Raw genomic sequence first — 19357 nt, 5'->3', positions numbered from 1 at the left:
GGATTGATTCCATATTTTGACTATTGCAAATAGTGCTGTCATAAAAATGGGGGAGCAAGTATCTTTTTTGTATAATGATTACATCTCTTTTGGATATATACTCAGTAGTGGAAGTGCTAGATCATATGGTAGGTCTAATTTTAGTTTTCTGAGGAATCTCCATACTGGTTTTCATAATAGGTGTACTAATTCACATTCCCACTAGCAGTGTGTAAGAGTTTCCCTTTTTCAGAATTCTCACTATGATTTTTTATTTTTTGTCTTTTTGATGATAAATATTCTAAGTAGATTGAGATGATACCTCATTTTTTCATTGGTATATCTTCTTGAGAATTATGAATATAGCTATTATAAGCTGACAACATAATTTTTCAACTCTAGAGCATGACTGATAGATTGAATAGTAACAGTATATTTCATTTTGTAAGAAACTGCCAAACTGTCTTTATAAGTCGTGACAGTATATTACAATCTGTATCCCAGCATAGAAGGAGAATTTCTAATGTTCCATATCCTCACTACCATTTGGTGTAGTCAATGTTCTAGATTTTTATTTATTCTAGTATTACATATTGGCAATGTTTTTAACAAGTACAACTTCCTTAAAGCCCCAGTTTTACTCCCACCTTTACTCAACAAAACACAAAATATAAACCCCAAAGGCACACCCACAGGGACCCATCTCCTCCATCCACACCCTACCTATATAACACCTGTCAGGGGACTAATTCACTGATTGGGTTAAAGCTCACATAACCCAATCATTTCACCTCTAAATCTCCTTGCATTGTCTCACACATGAGCTTTTGGGAGACACTTAATATGTAAACCATAACAAATACGTGGTAATACCTCCTTGTTTTAATATGCAATTCTCTAATGACATGCAAATTAGCATTTTTTCATATGTTTTGTTGGCATCTGTGTATATGTTTTAGTAAGCTGTCTGTACAGACTTTTGCTCATTTTAAATTGAGTTTTTCATTTCCTTACTATTGAGTTATTTCCAATTCTTACATTGCAAAATGAATGATAAAAACATATAAGATATCGCCAAAGAAAATATATAAATGGTGAATAAACTCAGCATCTTTAATCAGAGGGAAATGCAAATGAAAGTCACAGTGAGATACAACTATATACCCACAAGAATGGATAAGATAATAATTACTCACAATGTCAATAATTGGCAAAATGTAAAGAAATTGGAATCTCAGTGCATTGCTAGTGGTAGTATAAAATTGTATGGCCACCATGGAGAATAATTCAATGGTTTATTTAAAAGTTAAATGTACAGTTACTATATAACCTAGAAAGTTGTTTCTGAATTATCTATTCTTATGAAGTGAAAAAAATTTCTACACAAACACTGGTATACACCTATGTATAGTGGCATTGTTCGTAATAGCCAGGAACTAGAAATATGCAAGTATACATCAATTAGTGGATGGATAAGCAAAACCAAAAACACCCCATTTACTAAAATGGATTGCTTGAACTGTATCCTTAAAATGTGTGAATTTTATGATCTGAAAGTTAACCTCAATACAGCTGCTATAAACAAAAATACATAATAATGTGTTTTATCCTTTTCCTACCTAGGCAATTATATGCAAGAAATGTTCTGAGAAGCTGATAGAATTTCCACTGCTTGCAGCTTGGTACCAGAGGATTCAGGAAGTTCCAGGAGTAAAAACAGCAGCTTCTAAGTGTGGGATCCAGTTTCTCCATTTTCCAGAGTTGTTGACTACTTCAGGTGAACAACATCTGAATTTAACTGAGGTCCCAGGTGTGGAGGAGCAAAATGATCCTTTATTTATAGGAGGACCAAGACCAACTATGACCAAATTAATGGTAATTAAACTGTTAAAATTTTCTTTGCAAAATTCCATGTGATATTGTTGCTGTGCATTCTACTCTGACTGCTAATCTTTTATTGACATAACTTTTCTTATAAATTTTATTTATAGCAATCTTACTTTACTTTTTTACTGATTAATATTTTTGCTAGTCTTTTGCATTTAAACAGTAAATTAAAAATTTACTAAAATTGAATATTTTTAATATTATGTATCTTTAGATCCAAATCAGTCCCATTTATATAAATTTTAAAATGTATTTCTTAAAACGTTTCTTTAATATTTGGGACATGGAACAATGTAGTATCATATCTGGTCAAGTGTGTTGTTTTAACCAGATGTTTTTCTATTGCAAGGTATTGGCCTTGGTCTTTTTAATTTTGAGATGGTACTTTGAAATTAAAGAAATATAAAGATAAATTTCTCAATTTATTTATCAAGTTTTTATCTAAATTTATGATTTTGGAATTGTTTGAATTTTCTTTTTATTTTATTTTTTGGTTTTATTAATGCTTTTGTTATACATATAAAAGGAACACATATGATATATATTTCTCTCTTTAGGGCATTATTTTACTAATTATAAAGTTTCCAATAGGGTTTTTTTTCCCCTATCTTTTGATATGAAACGATATGAAATGCTCTGAAAAAGTGTTTTGTCTTTAATAGACTATTTGAATATTTTTTTTTTAAAGAGAAGTGGGGGGGGGGGGAGAGAGAGAGAGAGAGAGAGAGTTAGTTTTTTAATATTTATTTTTTAGTTATCGGCGGACACAACATCTTTGTTTGTATGTGGTGCTGAGGATCGAACCCGGGCCGCACGCATGCCAGGCAAGCGCGCTACCGCTTGAGCCACATCCCCAGCCCCTTGAATATTTTTTAAAATATAATTTTTCTGATATAATTTATTTGTTCTGAGTTTCGCTGGAAAAATTCTCATTATATTTTCCTAGTTTTCTTTTCAGCAAGTATTTTGAGTTCTCTAGGGAAAAGAAAGTTTACTGATTTAGAAATGAAGAAGAAAACTTTATAGTAGTGACACCAGGTCTGTTGCTCTTCAGCCAAACTCTGTAGCCTACTGATAAAACAATGAATTGTGATTAAATAGCTGGTTTTATTTATTTATTTATTTTGTAGTACTGGGAATTAAATCTAGGAATGTTCTACAACTGAGCAATATCCAGCCCCTTTTATTTTTTATTTTGAGACAGGGTCTCACTAAATTGCACAGGCTTGCATGAAATTTGTAATCCTCTGCCTCAGCCTCCTGAGTAACTGAATTGCAGGTGTGTACCACCTGGCTATATACCATATCTGGGTAGGTATATAGTTGATTTTAAAAGTTATCGAGGCATATCCAGAATTTGATGTGCTTGATCAGGTGGGTTTAAACTGCTGAGGGATCTTTGGTTCATCTCTTGAGTGTGTGGGTATAAGGCTGTTGGGGAGGATGATAAAAAGGTTCTAAAACTAGATAGGGTTAATGGCTATACAACTGTGAATCTTCTAAAAAGTATTGAATTGTATGTTTTGAAAGAGTAAATTTTATGGGATATAAGTAGTTTCTCAACATACTTGTATGATAAAAATGAGGAATAACAAGTTCAGTGTAACTAACATTAAGGATTTAGAAGAAAGTTGTCAGAGAGATGTGTTTTTATTTCTGTAAGCAAATGAGCACTCTAGATGTCTAGACTTACAGTGATATCTCTAGTTTTAACAAAGGATCTTTATACTGTTTCCTTTGAGACTCAAACAGCCAATTTCATAATGGACATTAATCTCGTTAATTAATTGATATAAAGGGGTTACTGTTGAATTCTAAGAACTTAATTTTCTTTTCCTTCCTTCTTTTTTTGTTGTTGAATTTTGAGACAGGGTCTCATTATGCTCCCCAGCTTGGCCTCAGTTCATGGGTTCAGTCTATCTTTCTGCCTCAGCCTTCCAAGTGCTGCATCTATAGGCATTCACTACCATGTCTGCCTTAAATCTTTCTTTTAGTAGGGTTTTTCTAGAGGTAAAAATACCTTGAACAATGGTGGGATGTGAACCTAGAATATGATTGGGAGGGTCTGTAAATCCATGTGTATGTCATGCCAGTATCTCTAGATCAAATAATAAATGTACAACTTCCAACATAGAAATGAACCTGATAAAAATTTAATATTTTAAAAAGTGGTCCTCCTTAAAAATGTTGGGATCCATTTAGTTAAACCAGAGGAATCCTTTTCTAGAGGCATTATTGTCCCTTATAAAAGACAGATATGGTGGATATTTTTTGGTACTTTAAAATGGAGCTTATATGTTGGACAGTTTTCATGTATAGATGCCCTTCAGTAGATGAATGGATCGGGAAACTTTGGTATATATACAATGGAACATTACTCAGCATTAAAAGAGAATAAAATCATGGCATTTGCAGATAAATGGATGAAGTTAGAGAATATAATGCTAAAACCAAAGGCCCAATGTTTTCTTTGATATGAGGATGCTGATTCATAATGGAATTGGCGGGGGAGCATTGAAGGAATGGAGGGACTTTATATAGAGCAAAAGTGAGGGAGGGAAAGGAGGGGGAAAGCGGGTAGGAATGATGGTGGAATGAGTAAGACATCATTACCCTAAGTACATGTATAAGACATGAATGGTGTGAAAATACTTTGTGTACCATCGATGTCTTGAAAAATTGTGCTCTATATGTCTAATATGAAATGAATTGCATTCTGCCATCATGTATAACAAATCAGAATAAATTTAAAAATAGACCTTTTGATGGACATAATGCAAAGCTAGTTTTTTATAATTTCTGTGTGGATTGTTTTTTCTTGTGGATTGTTTTTTGATAAAGTTTTATCCTCAAATAACTTTTCTCCATGATATTCGATGGATTTCTGATGGCTTATTAATTATGTGTGTTTCTCAAGTATTAAAATATTTTTATCTGTACACATATATTTATAACTGATGACACATTATTTAAAATATCATTACTTTTTATTATCTCAACATAAAAATGATAGGAAAGTAACTATGATAACAAAAAGCCCCAACATGTAGTTTTTTACATAACTAAATATTTGGTGAAAGATCCAATGATTATTGCTAGTAGTGTTCCTCCTTGCCAGTATAGAAAATAGAAATCTGGTCTTTAAAAACATAACAGGGTTTTATTGATTCATTAATTTGGAAAGAGCCTATTTCCTTTTCTAGGAAAATGGCATTGAAGTGATGTTTTCTCCCCACCCTTGCCCTACTTGGACCCTTGACTGGAATGGTCTTCCTGCAGCAGTGAGTCCAAAGGAAGGTGAGTTTTTTTTTTTTTTTTTTTTTTGGTTGTTGTTGTTTTTCCTTTTAAGTTTTTGTCATAATCTGAATGCTCTCTTCAGATCCATCTTCCAGTTCTCTACTTCTCACTTTGTCTGTATCTAATATTCTGGTTATACTGTTGTTTTAATATTATTTTTATTATAAAAATTTTATATATACATCATTCAGATTTAATAGTTTCCACATTTTTTTCATTTAGTCCTTTTTTTTCTTTGCTGGCATATCTTAAAACAAATCCTAGGTAATATGTAATATTGTAGTACATTTGTTAATAATACAATGACATCTCAAATAATCAGAATGCCATTATTGCACTTAATAAAATTTAACAAAAATTCATTGATCATCTAATAGTCCATAATCCATTTTACCAAGCTGCTCAAAATATTATTTGAAAAATTTTTTCTTATTGATAGATATTTAGGTAAATAATTATATTATTATTTGAAATTATATTTGTTTTTTTTTTTGTGATACTGGAGACTTAACCCAAGGGCACTTTAACACTGAACTACATTCTCAGCCCTTTTTAACTTGAGACAAGTCTCGTTAAGTTTCTACCTAGGCTGACTTCCAACTTGCAGTCCTCTTGTCTCAGCTTCCCAAGTAGCTGGAATTATATTGTATGCCACTGTCTCCAGCTGATTTGTTTTTGATAACCTTTTCTTGTTTATTTTTTAATTTCCCATTTTTTATGATTTTATATTGTATATTTATTCTTTCTAATAATTGATCTTCAAAGTGGTTTAATTCTATTTGGGTTTTTTTTTTGTTTTTGTTTGACTTTATTCCTGGTGTCTTATTCAGTTTTGGGTTATCTCAATTGTAAGATTTTATACGATTTGAGTTAAGGGTAAATTCCCACAAAAAGTGTTTGTATTTATTTGTTATATCAGGTTTCTCAAAGTATTAGAACTTTAAGATCATTTAGTATTAGTTTTTCAGCTGCAAATTCTTTAAACTTTTCTATCTGGAGCTGAGATTTAAATAGATAACTTTTCTTTTATCATTTTCCTTTGTTGTTGTACCACACTTTTAATGCACAATTCTCAGATGGAATAGAGCTTTTCAAGGTTTTTGCTTTTATGTTATGATATTAGTTATAACACTTTACCAAGCAAAGGATAAAGGACTAGCTTCTTCTTTGTCCCTGCTATTAAAATTTACATTCCCAATTATTAGAAAATATTCTCAGGGCAGCTGCGGTATCAGTTCAAGATTATCATACCAGTTTTCAGCCTCTCACCAAATTATAAACCCTCTCACCATTTTTAAAGACTGTATTGTTTTCCTTTAATCTTGGAAACCAAGTTAAACATATAAAAGATACTTGCTGGATTTCATATACCATTTAAAGAGCTTTTTTTTTTTTTAAGGGGAAAATTGAGACTAGTTCAAAGACCTATTTCTTTGGTTATTCACCTTTTTATAAGTTTTATATTTAACAACATATAACTTTTGATTTTAAAATGTTTTTTGAAGTAGTTTGCCTTCTCTTTTCACATTCTTCTCGTCTGTGATACTACCTAATATTTCCATCTTATAAATCAATTCTATTTTTTGATCAAATAAATAATTTGAATTCTTAAAGAATAGAAGAAGTTTATGTTGGGGAATTAAGTTCTGTGCTTCAAGGATATTTTATAAAAATGAAATAGATATTCTTTTGTCTTTTAGTAATTATGTACAAACATATCGCCAATGAATTTGTTAGTATTTTAATTATAAATGATTTTTAACTTTCAAATATTTAGATATTTTTATGATAACTAGCAATTGGATTTTGTTTATATACTGTTTGGTTATGATATAAATTTTGATTAACTTACAGTTTACTAAATAAAAAAATTCAGGCTTTCAGACTAGGGGTATAACTAAATGATAGAGCATGTAGTTACCATGCATGAGGACTTGGGTTCAGTCCCCAGCACCAAAAAAAAAAAATAATAATAATAATAAGTGAAATAAAAATCAGACTTTCATCAATATTTATATTTATTTAGAAATGAAAAATTTTCTAAATGTTACATTTTTCTTTATGCCTAACTAACCATAGAACCAAAGTATTTTCTATTATTAATAAGAACAATCATATGTCAACTGCCATTTCAAGAATATCTAACATTAAGCATTCATGCCAGTCATTTTTCTGGTTTGTTTGTAAGAGTTCATTGAATATATTATTCATTGTATTCCTTTAATTGGATCATCTTGTTTTCATAAATATTTTGACAAGGAATGAACTGAAATAGCAGAGCTACATGCTTATGCACATTTCATTTAATGTTTCCTAAAAAGCTGTAGACTTCGTTAAACTCTGGCAGTGTTGTAGCATTTTAAATTTGCTGTTTTCAGATCTGGCAGTTTCCAACATTCCATGATGGTAGGATCTTTGTGAAATAAAATTATTATATTAGGTCATGGAGGATCACTATGAATGTTACAAGAACACATTACTTATGTTCTTATACTAACTTTTAGGACAGATTTTATTGTAATAAAATTTTGTTGATACTTGGTTCATGTGGATGTCTCAAAGACCTTCCTTCTACTAAATCTATTGAACTACATGAAAAATTTGGTGCATATTATTCCCTTTAATAATCATTCCCTTTACTGACAAAGGCTGTGTTAATCCTCAAGATGGAATCTAATTTTGAATCTATTCAATCTGCCCCCTGCTTCTCTCCTCACATCTTACATACCCTCCCTTAACTGTTCAGTTTCTTTTATACATTTTATTTGTAATATTTCCATGTCCTCACTTTTATTTTTCTAGCAGTCTTGAGTATTGTCTTTTCAGCTTTTCTTGCTGGCTGAAAGTATAAGCATCTTTTAAGGGTCAATTCAAATGCTTCTTCCTTCATTAAGCCTTCTACCATGGTATCAACTTGCCTGAATTTGAAAACTAGCTGTGCAGCCACCTAGCTAGATACTCTATAGCCAGATATTAAACTTTTCTATGCTTCAGTTGCCTCATTTATAGAATGGAATAATAATAGTAATATGTCTTATAGGATTATTGATATATTCCATGAATTAAGCACTAAGTACCATGACTAGTAAATTATAAATGTTAAATTTAGCTAATATAGTGATATGAATTAATAACTCCCTCTCAACATTCCTTTAGTGCTTTCTTATACTTCATTTTTGATACTTACATTATGCTTCTTTTACGTTATACTTATTTACATGCATGTTTTCCTTCTCCAGTAGAATTACTTTGATTATAAAATTCCTATGGATAGGTATTAAATAGAATGAATTAAAACTACAAATACCTTTTTTTTTAACTTGCCAAATTTCTTCATAAACTAAGCAACTCTTTGAATTGTTTTGTCTCATGTAAATTGAAATGACTAAAATAATGGAACTTATTCAGTTTAAAGAAAACCGAACTTTAGAATTTAATATGCATTACTTTTTTATGGTCTGTTTGAAAGTAAGTTATAGACATCATTCCCCTTTATCCCTAAATACCTAACTCTTTCTAAGAACATTTTCTTACATAGTCATAGTTACAATTATAAAAATATAAGAACTGTATATTTAAATATGATATTGAAAGCATATTACTGTATAATTTAGAGTCTAGTAGATTGTGGCATATTTAATTTTATGTTTCTTTAGTCTACATTAATATGAGACAGTTTCTAGCCTTTGTCTTTTATAATATGGACTTTTTTTTTTAATAGTTCAGGCCTTTTGTAGACTGTCTCTTGATTTGGAATTATATGATGTTTCTCCATGATTACATTCAAGTTATGCTTAAGCAGGAATACTACAGAAGTAATGTTGTGTCTTCCCATGCATCCTATCAGGAAGCACATTATGTCAGTTTGTTCCCACTAATATAATGTTGGTTAAGATAATGTCTACCAGGTATCTCTTCTATAATTTCACTATTTTGTTTTTTTGAATTAATAAGCAATTTGGGGGGTAGATACTTTGAGACTATGTATGATCTTGTTTCTTTTCACACTTTTATTCACTAGTTTACATTCACTTGATGCCTCTTGCCTATGACAGTTGCAAAATGGTGATTTTTAAAAACTGTGTCATCCTTCTATATTTATTAGTTGCCACACTACATATGAAAAATTCTCCCTTCTTATTTTTCTGTATTTGTTATCAGTATCTACTCATGAATTTTTATTTTATTGAATGAGTTATAATCAAACCCTATCATTATTTTAATGCTCAAGTTGTCCTAGGATTTGAGTTCTTTTGAGCTGGTTCCTACTCTTTTGGAAATGCCCCATTCATTCTATGGCCACTTCCTTAATTTATGGCATAACAAAATGTTGCATGGTCATCTTATTTTCCTGCCCCAATCCTAGAATCAGTGGTTTCTCCAAGGTACTGTGCTTCCTGTTAGTAGAAAATAGCATTTAAAAACAGATTTGGAACCAGGTATCATAATGCGTATATTTTGGAATCTGAGACAGGAAAATCACAATTTGAAGGCCAGCCTGGATAACTTAGTGAGACCCTGACTTAAAATAAAAATGAGTGGGTATTTAGCCCATGGTAGAGTACCCCTGCATTCAATTTCCAGCACTACCTAGGTCATCTCAGCATAAATGTATATGTAGATGTAGAATTAATTATGAAATAGGTCAATTTTATAATGTATAGACACACACAATTATACAATCATACATCAATATCTACTGATATATCTGTCTATTTTGTATGCTGACACTTCTAATTCCGATCAAACTCCACAAGACTCTTCCTAATTTTTTCAAATTCACTATCTGTACTTGTCTTTTTGAATAGCAAAAATCATGTCTCCTAACATTGTTATTGTATTTGCTCATTTGTTCAGTTCCAGGATATATGGACAGTAGTCTCAGAATTGCTATAAGCATGTCTGTGTGAAAAGTATAACTTCTAAATCAAATTCCATATATTTTACAGTTATATTCATCTTAGAATTTTTTTAGGGCTATATCATCAAAATTCTCATGCAGATAATTGTGATCAAATGGTTTTTCACAAGATGAATTCTAAAAAATGTAAGGAATGAAGAGTGGGTATTAATCATGCCCTATGACAAAAAGAGATTTGGATATAATCTCAAATATTCAATTAGCAGTCTCCTACTTCAGTTTGGTATCAAAACCTGTGTGATTTCCTCCTTTGTGTGAGAAACTAGAATAAGTACTGTTTGAGTCTGAGGATCACTTTTCTCAAGTTCTTTACTAACCCCCTGTTTCTCGTCTTGTGAATTTCCCCCTCAAGTATGAAAGAGGGAATAGATACAGTCTTTTTCCTTAAAACCTAGAATAGAGATATACTTACCTCATGCATTATTTGCCTGTGTGGCTCTCTCTGTTCTCTGGTAATTCTTTTTTTTTATTTTTTATTTAAACCAGGGATTGAACTCAGGGGTACTTAACCACTGAGTCACATCCCCAGCCCTATTTTATATTTTATTTAGAGACAGGATCTCACTGAGTTGCTTAGTGCCTTGCTTTTGCTGAGACTGGCTTTGTATTTGCGATCCTTCTGCCTCAGCTTCCCAAGCTGCTGGGATTATAGTCATGTACCACCATGCCCAGCTTTCCAGTAGTTCTTAGGTAGGTAATTCCTATACTAAAATTTTTTGCTTGGCTCAGAATAACCACATTAATGGTGTAAGAAGATAAGAGAGCCAGAAGTGTGACCTTACAGAAAATAAAGACGAGAAGGTAGTTGCTCAGGTTTTACTCAAGTTATAATCTTCCTTCCTCCCTGTTCACCCTCCTTCCCTCCTTTCCTTCTTTCCTTCCTTTTCTTTTTTGGTACTGGAGATTAAATCCAGAGACACTCTACAATTGAGCTACCTCCCCTGCTTTTTTTATTTTATTTATTTTTTTATTTTGAGATAAGATCTCATTAAGTTGCCGAGGGCTTCACTTAGTTGATGAGGCTGGACTGGAACTTGCCATCTTCCTGGCTCAGTCTCCAGGTTGCAGGGATTGTGGGTGTGTGCCACCATGCTGGCGAGTTATAACCTCTTTTAATCTTTCTTTGAATGCTCTAGTGACTTAGAAATATGGCCCAATTAGGTATATCTGAGGTCTTGGTTTTGCTTTTAAGCTACATGAGAGTATCCCAAAGTGATATGGGAATAATGCATAAAACATTAATTATTACTACTCATTCATCCTCACCCTTTGCTACTTAGTTTGGATTGTATACTTCTCAGTTCAGATAAATGAAATATATATATATATATATATATATATATATATATTGCCAAATTTTATCTAAAAGAGGTAAGGTTTCTCTTCTTTAGAAGGCATTAAACCAAGCAAATGCCATTGCTTTGTATAATTACATGCAAATTCTTAGAAGGATCATAACTGATGTATTCTAACTCTTTATATAGATCATTTATTGTTTTAAGAAAATATATAATTTTTCAATCCTAGCAGTGTATTATCCTCTTTTAGAAGCAAAACATTTCTTTTTATCAACTTTTATATACAGTTATTATAGATGACTAATGTTTTACATTTGAAAGCTTATCCTGATTAGGATCATTTATGTAAATATTCATTTTTCTCCAGTTCTTAAACAATATTTGAGGTTGAAAATAATGAATTGATTTTTTTCCCAGATTAGCCAGGATTTATTTTTCATTAGACCCTAATTATGTTTTACATAGAGAATCCAAGAACTAATTCACAAATGATTATTTTTGGCATTAAGCAATGGTTAATGGCATTAAGCATTGAATTAATGAACCATCTATAATTGACAATTCAGTAACTGTTGAATATCATCAGTAATTGTGTGTGGTTTAACCTAGTACCTCTGGGGAAATTTTTTAAAAGGCAGGATATCCAGATTGTCCAAATGTTTAAAAATTGACTTTCTTCAGAATGAATGTTTGAATAAATTGTTTTTTATCCATGTCTAGGGCTATCATTTTGTTATCTGCCCTCTTATTGGTTATTCTCAAAGACAAGTATGAGCTCCACTTTTTACTGTTATCATTTCTTCCCTTTCCGTTTTACCTACAGAAGTTAATACACAGTAATGTGTTATCTGCATGGCTTTGATATTTCCATTTCATTTGCAACTTCACTCCTCAGTCACTTTTGACACAGTTATAATTTTTATCTGCAGTTAAACTTTCATTTTCTACCCCAAATTTTATTTTTAGTATAATTATTAAGATTTTTGTTGAATTAATGGGTTTCACTGCACCATTTACATACATACGTATATAGTATCTTTATCATGTCCACCTTCCCTTCTGCCTTCTCTTGCCTCCCCTACTTCTCCACTCCTTCCCCTCCCTCCCTAAAGATTCTTTTTTGTTTTTAATCTTTCTTTCTTTTTAGTTTCCACATATGGGGGGACATGTTTTACATGTCTGAATCTGGCTTATTTGCTTAACATGATGATCTCCATCCATTTTTCTGAAGATGACACTTTTATTTATGTCATATTTATGTTAGATTTCATTCTTAGTCATGGCTAACTAATGCCTCATTATGTATATATACCATATTTTATTTATCTGTACATCTACTGAGCATCTAGGCTGATTTCATACATTAGCTATTGTGAATATTACCCCAGTAAACATGAATGTATGCAGGTATCTCTTGTGTGTGTGTATGTATATATATATATATATATATATATATATATATATATATATATGTATGTATGTATATGTGTGTGTATATATATATATGCAAAAGATATTTATATCCTTCAGATATACACCCAAGAGAAATAGCTACATCATATTGCATTTACATTTTTAGTTTCTTGAGGAACCTGCATGAAGTTTTTCCATAGTATCTAGAGTAATTTGCATACCCATCAATAGTATAAGGGGTTTTTCCTCCACATTATGACCAGCATTTGTTTTAGTTTGTTTTCTGGATAGTAGCCATTCTGATGGGGGTGAGAAAGATTATCAAATGTAGTTTTGATTTGCATTTCCCTGATAGCTAAAGGTATTGAACATTTTTTTTCATATATTTGTTGGCCACTTATGTTTTTTCTTTTAGGAAGTGTCCAGATCGTTTGCCCCCATTTTTTAAAAAAAATTGTATTCTCTTTTGTTGTTAAGATATTTGAGCTTCTTATATATTCTGGATATTAATCTTCTGTCAGATGAATAGCTGGCAGGTTTTCTCCCACATTATAGGCTGTGTCTACAGTCCACTATTTTTTTTTTTTGCTGAAAGGAAGCTTTTAATTTGATATAATCCCATGTGTCCACTCTTGCTTTTGTTTCTCAAAATTAGACTCCTATTAAGGATATTGTTGTCTGTGCCAGTATCTTGGAATGTTACTCCTATGTTTTTTTTCAAGAAGTTTCAAATATTACATAAGGTCTTTCTTTCATCCATTCTGAGTTGGATTTTGTACAGAATGAGAGATAGGAGTCTAGTTTTCAATCCTCTGCATATGGATACCAGTTTTCACAGCATCATTTGTTGAAGAGTTTGTCTTTTTGCCAATGTATATTTTGGGCAGCTTTGTCAAGAATCAGTTTATTGTGGGTACATGGGTTTATTTCTGGATCCTCTATTCTGGTTTACATGTCTGCTTTAATACCATGTTGATTTTATTATATGCATACACACTATTTTTTAAATCAGATATTATACTGCCTCCAGCATGTTCAGGATTGCTTTGGCCATTTTGCGCTTTCATATGAATTTTTTTTCTTTTTTTTTATTGGTTGTTCAAAATATTACAAAGCTCATGACATATCATCTTTCATACATTTGATTCTAAAGCCAGATTCACCTTTGTTTAAATGAAGAGACCAACTACTCTTTTTTTGGTGGGGTAGGGGGCGGAGATAAAATGCCTGAACAGGAATAGTCATAGTTATTCTGTGTCAGTTATCCTGGTAGTATCTCAAGCAAACTGTATACCCAAAGATGCAAGTTAGGATACAACCTCACTTCTGAACTCTAAGCCATATGTCAGTCCTTATAAATGAACTACTTCATTGGTTTTCCTTCTGAACCTATTTAATATCAATCACTAATACTCTTAGTCCTCTAACATCATTTGAGTTTTTCTCTTAAATAGGGGATTAACACATTATATAATGGTGGGAATTTTACAGTGGATATTATTGGGCTTGGTACCCTTTAACATAATATGATCAGAGTGTCTGTATTTTTTTTTCTTTTAACCTGTTTTAAATTGACTGGAGTATATCCTAGAACTATAGCCCAAATCTCTTTACACACTACATCATTTCCTTCATTTCATGTCTTTCTAGAAAGCTACACTGCAAAACAAAATTAATGGGTAGAACAGTTGGAAGATGTATAGTCTTGATCATAAACTCTCCACATCTGAATAAAATGGAGAAACTGAAGTAATTATCTGGATAAATTAACTTCCGGGTAGGACCAGGAACTTAAATCACTAACACCACATCTCTGGCTAAACTTGGTTAATAGTTTTATCTGGGCTGCTTTGAATTTGTTTATATAAAGGGACATATCACAGTGCACACATCCTAACATTATTAATCATCTCATTATAAATGACACTTTACAAATGTGAAGAAGGGGCCCACTTATGAAGTATTCACGACACTCTCCTTTTCTACCAGCCCACATCCTCCCACCCTGACATTTCCTGATCCAAACTGTGTAGTAATTCTTCTCCTCATGCTATGTTTTCCACACATTCTTTCAGGTCAATACACAGATGCTTTTACTTCTCTGAGTTTGAGAAAATAAATCATACTCCCACACCCATCTATAAAAGATTATTCAAGGTCATGACAATAACTAGTCTTTCTTCCTGTTCAAAAAAAGAATAACTGAATAACTTTGCTTTCTTACAATGGATGTGCATTAGTGTTTGTCTTAAAATACTCTTCAGGTTAAAAAAAAACAGATTAGAGTGTCATTTCCCTTCACAAATCAAAATGACCTGCTAATTCGACCAAGTATGTTGGATCCCAAAAGTAAGCGTTTTCCAGGTGCACTGTAACAACTAACTAGACCAGTTAGTTCATAGTCATGGCTGCACATAAGAATCGCCTGAATCACATTAAAAAACATTTTTAACCCATGACCCTAAATCTTCAATATTATGATTAAAATAATCTAGTTAGGGTCCCCAGCATGTTTTCTTTTTTTTTTTTATTGGTTGTTCAAAACATTACAAAGCTCATGATATATCATCTTTCATACAATTGACTCAAGTGGGTTATGAACTCCCATTTTTACCCCAAATACAAATTGCAGAATCACATCGGTTACACACTCACATTTTTATATAATGGCATATTAGTGACTGTTGTATTCTGCTACCTTTCCTATCCCCTACTATCCCCCCTCCCCTCCCCTCCCATCTTCCCTCTCTACCTCATCTGCTGTTGTTCAATTCTCTCCCTTGTTTCCCCCCCCCTTTCCCCTCACAACCTCTTATATATAATTTTGTGTAACACTGAGGGTCTCCTACCATTTCCATATGATTTCCCTTCTCTCTCCCTTTCTCTCCCCCCACTCGTCTCTGTTTAATGTTAATCTTTTCCTCATGCTATTCCTCCCTGTTCTGTTCTTAGTTGCTCTCTTTATATCAAGGAAGACATTTGGCATTTGTTTCTTAAGGATTGGCTAGCTTCGCTTAGCATAATCTGCTCTAATGCCATCCATTTCCCTGCAAATTCCATGATTTTGTCATTTTTTATTGCTGCGTCATACTCCATTGTGTATAAATGCCACATTTTTTTTATCCATTCATTGAAGGTCATCTAGGTAGGTTCCACAGTCTAGCTATTGTGAATTGTGCCGCTATGATCATTGATGTGGCAGTATCCCTATAGTACGCTCTTTTAAGATCCTCAGGAAATAGTCCGAGAAGGGCGATACCTGGGTCAAATGGTGGATCCATTCCCAGCTTTCCCAGGAATCACCATACTGCTTTCCAAATTAGCCTCACCTATTTGCAGTCCCACCAGCAATGTACAAGTGTACCCTTTTCCCCACATCCTCGCCAACAATTATTGTTGTTTGACTTCATAATGGCTGCCAATCTTACAGGAGTGAGATGGTATCTTAGGGTGGTTTTGATTTGCATTTCTCTGACTGCTAGAGATGGTGAGCATTTTTTCATGTACTTGTTGATTGATTGTATGTCCTCCTCTGAGAAGTGTCTGTTCAGGTCCTTGGCCCATTTGTTGATTGGGTTATTTGTTTTCTTATTGTTTAATTTTTTGAGTTCTTTGTGTATTCTGGATATTAGGGCTCTATCTGAAGTGTGAGGGGTAAAAATTTGTTCCCAGGATGTAGGCTCTCAATTTACCTCTCTTATTGTTTCTTTTGCTGAGAAAAAACTTTTTAGTTTAAGTAGGTCCCATTTGTTTATTCTTGTTATTAACTCTTGTGCTATGGGCGTCCTATTAAGGAATTTGGAGCCCGACCCCACAGTATATAGATCGTAGCCAACTTTTTCTTCTATCAGACGCCGTGTCTCTGATTTCATATCTAGCTCCTTGATCCATTTTGAGTTAACTTTTGTGCATGGCGAGAGAAAGGGATTCAGTTTCATTTTGTTGCATATGGATTTCCAATTTTCCCAGCACCAATTGTTGAAGATGCTATCCTTCCTCCATTGCATGCTTTTAGCCCCTTTATCAAATATAAGAAAGTTGTAATTTTGTGGATTGGTCTCTGTGTCCTCTATTCTGTACCATTGGTCCACCTGCCTGTTTTGGTACCAGTACCATGCTGTTTCTGTTACTATTGCTCTGTAGTACAGTTTGAGATCTGGTATCGCTATACCTCCAGATTCACACTTCCTGCTTAGAATTGCTTTTGCTATTCTGGGTCTTTTGTTTTTCCATATGAATTTCATGATTGCTTTATCTATTTCTACAAGATATGCCGTTGCAATTTTGATTGGCATCGCATTAAACCTGTAGAGAACTTTGGGTATTATCACCATTTTGATGATGTTAGTTCTGCCTATCCATGAACAGGGTACATTTTTCCATCTTCTAAGATCTTCTTCTATCTCTCTCTATAGGGTTCTGTAGTTCTCATTGTATAAATCTTTCACCTCTTTTGTTAGGTTGATTCCCAAGTATCTTATTTTTTTTGAGGATATTGTGAATGGAGTGGTTTTCCTCATTTCCATTTCAGAAGTTTTGTTGCTGATATACAGGAATGCCTTTGACTTATGCATGTTGATTTTATATCCTGCCACTTTACTGAATTCATTTATTAAATCTAGCATTTTCTTTGTAGACCCTTTTGGGTCTGTTAAATATATTATCATGTCATCCGCAAATAGCGATAATTTAAGTTCTTCTTTTCCTATTTTTGTGCCTTTAATTTCTTTTTTCTGTCTAATTGCTCTGGCTAGTATTTCAAGAACTAAATTGAATAGAAGTGGTGATAGAGGGTATCCCTGTCTTGTTCCAGATTTTAGAGGGAATGCCTTCAGTTTTTCTCCATTTAGGATGATGCTAGTCTGAGGTTTAGCATATATAGCTTTTACAATGTTGAGGTAAGTTCCTGTTATCCCTAGTTTTTCTAGTGTTTTGAACATAAAGGGATGCTGTACTTTGTCGAATGCTTTTTCCTCATCTATCGAGATGATCATATGGTTCTTATCTTTAAGTCTATTGATGTGGTGAATAACATTTATTGATTTCCGTATATTGAACCAGCCTTGCATCCCAGGGATGAATCCTACTTGATCATGGTGCACAATTTTTTTGATATGCTTTTGTATTCGATTCGCCAGGATTTTATTGAGAATTTTTGCATCCAAGTTCATTAGAGATATTGGACTGTAGTTTTCTTTCTTTGAAGTGTCTTTTTCTGGTTTCAGGATCAGGGTGATGTTGGCCTCATAGAATGAATTTGGAAGAGCTCCTTCTTTTTCTATTTCTTGAAATAGCTTGAAAAGTATTGGTATTAATTCTTCTTTGAAGGTTTTGTAAAGCTTTGCTGTATACCCGTCTGGTCCAGGGCTTTTCTTGGTTGGTAGTCTTTTGATGTCTTCTTCTATTTCTTCCTTTGTTATTGGTCTGTTTAAATTGTGTGTGTCTTCCTGACTCAATCTGGGCAGATCGTATAACTTCAGAAATTTATCAATATCTTCACTATCTTCTATTTTATTGGAATATAGGGTTTCAAAATACTTTCTGATTATCTTCTGTATTTCTGTAGTTTCTGTTGTGATATTGCCTTTTTCATCCCGTATGTTAGTAATTTGAGTTCTCTCTCTTCTTCTCTTCGTTAGCATGGCTAAGGGCCTGTCGATCTTATTTATTTTTTCAAAGAACCAACTTTTAGTTTTATCAATTTTTTCATTGGTTTTTTTTTGTTTCGATTTCGTTGATTTCTGCTCTGATTTTAATTATTTCTTGTCTACTACATTTGCTGTTGTTTTGCTCTTCCTTTTCTAGGTTTTTGAGGTGTAGTGTGAGTTCATTTATTTGTTGTTTTTTTCTTTTTTTGAGGAAAGAACTCCAAGAAATGAATTTCCCTCTTAAAACTGCTTTCATTGTGTCCCATAGATTCCTGTATGTTGTGTCTGTATTGTCATTTGTCTCTAAGAATTTTTTTATCTCCTCCTTTATGTCTTCTGTAACCCATTGATCATTCAGTAACATATTGTTCATTTTCCATGTGATGTAGGATTTTTCCTTCCTTCTTTTATCATTGATTTCCAATTTCATTCCATTATGATCAGATATGGTGCATGGTATTATCTCCACAGCTTTATATTTACTAAGAGTTGCCCTATGGCATAATATATGGTCTAGCTTTGAGTAGGATCCATGTGCTGCTGAGAAGAAGGTGTATCCACTTGATGATGGTTGATATATTCTATATATGTCGGTTAAGTCTAGATTATTGACTGTACTATTGTGTTCTATAGTTTCTTTATTAAGCTTTTGTCTAGAGGATCTGTCTAATGGTGAGAGCGGTTTGTTGAAGTCACCCATAATTATTGTGTTGTAGTCTATTTGACTCTTGAACTTGAGGAGAGTTTGTTTTATGAACGTTGCAGCACCATTGTTTGGTGCATACAAATTGATAATTGTTATGTCTTGTTGGTGGATGGTTCCTTTTAACAGTATATAGTGTCCTTCTTTATCCCTTTTTATTAACTTCGGTTTGAAGTTGATTTTATTCGATATGAGTATGGCCACTCCTGCT

General features: G+C 32.7%; 1 protein-coding gene across 2 annotated transcripts in view; it reads left to right on the top strand.

The window, feature by feature from the left end:
- Gstcd (glutathione S-transferase C-terminal domain containing) overlaps window positions 1–19357 on the top strand; it is a 209269-nt gene that overhangs the window by 30767 nt on the left and 159145 nt on the right. For both annotated transcript variants that reach the window (XM_046459202.1, XM_058583789.1), the window contains exons 4-5: window positions 1603–1854; window positions 5070–5163. In XM_046459202.1, coding sequence (XP_046315158.1) covers window positions 1603–1854; window positions 5070–5163 — 346 coding nt within the window. The remainder of the gene's footprint in view (window positions 1–1602; window positions 1855–5069; window positions 5164–19357) is intronic.

Source organism: Marmota monax, unplaced genomic scaffold (assembly GCF_021218885.2).
Source record: "Marmota monax isolate L192 unplaced genomic scaffold, Marmota_monax_Labrador192_F-V1.1 WCK01_AAM20220418_F8-fsc00002, whole genome shotgun sequence".
Taxonomy (NCBI): domain Eukaryota; kingdom Metazoa; phylum Chordata; class Mammalia; order Rodentia; family Sciuridae; genus Marmota; species Marmota monax.
The sequence above is the reverse complement of the archived record's forward strand: the minus strand, read 5'-3'. Positions and strand labels throughout refer to the sequence as shown.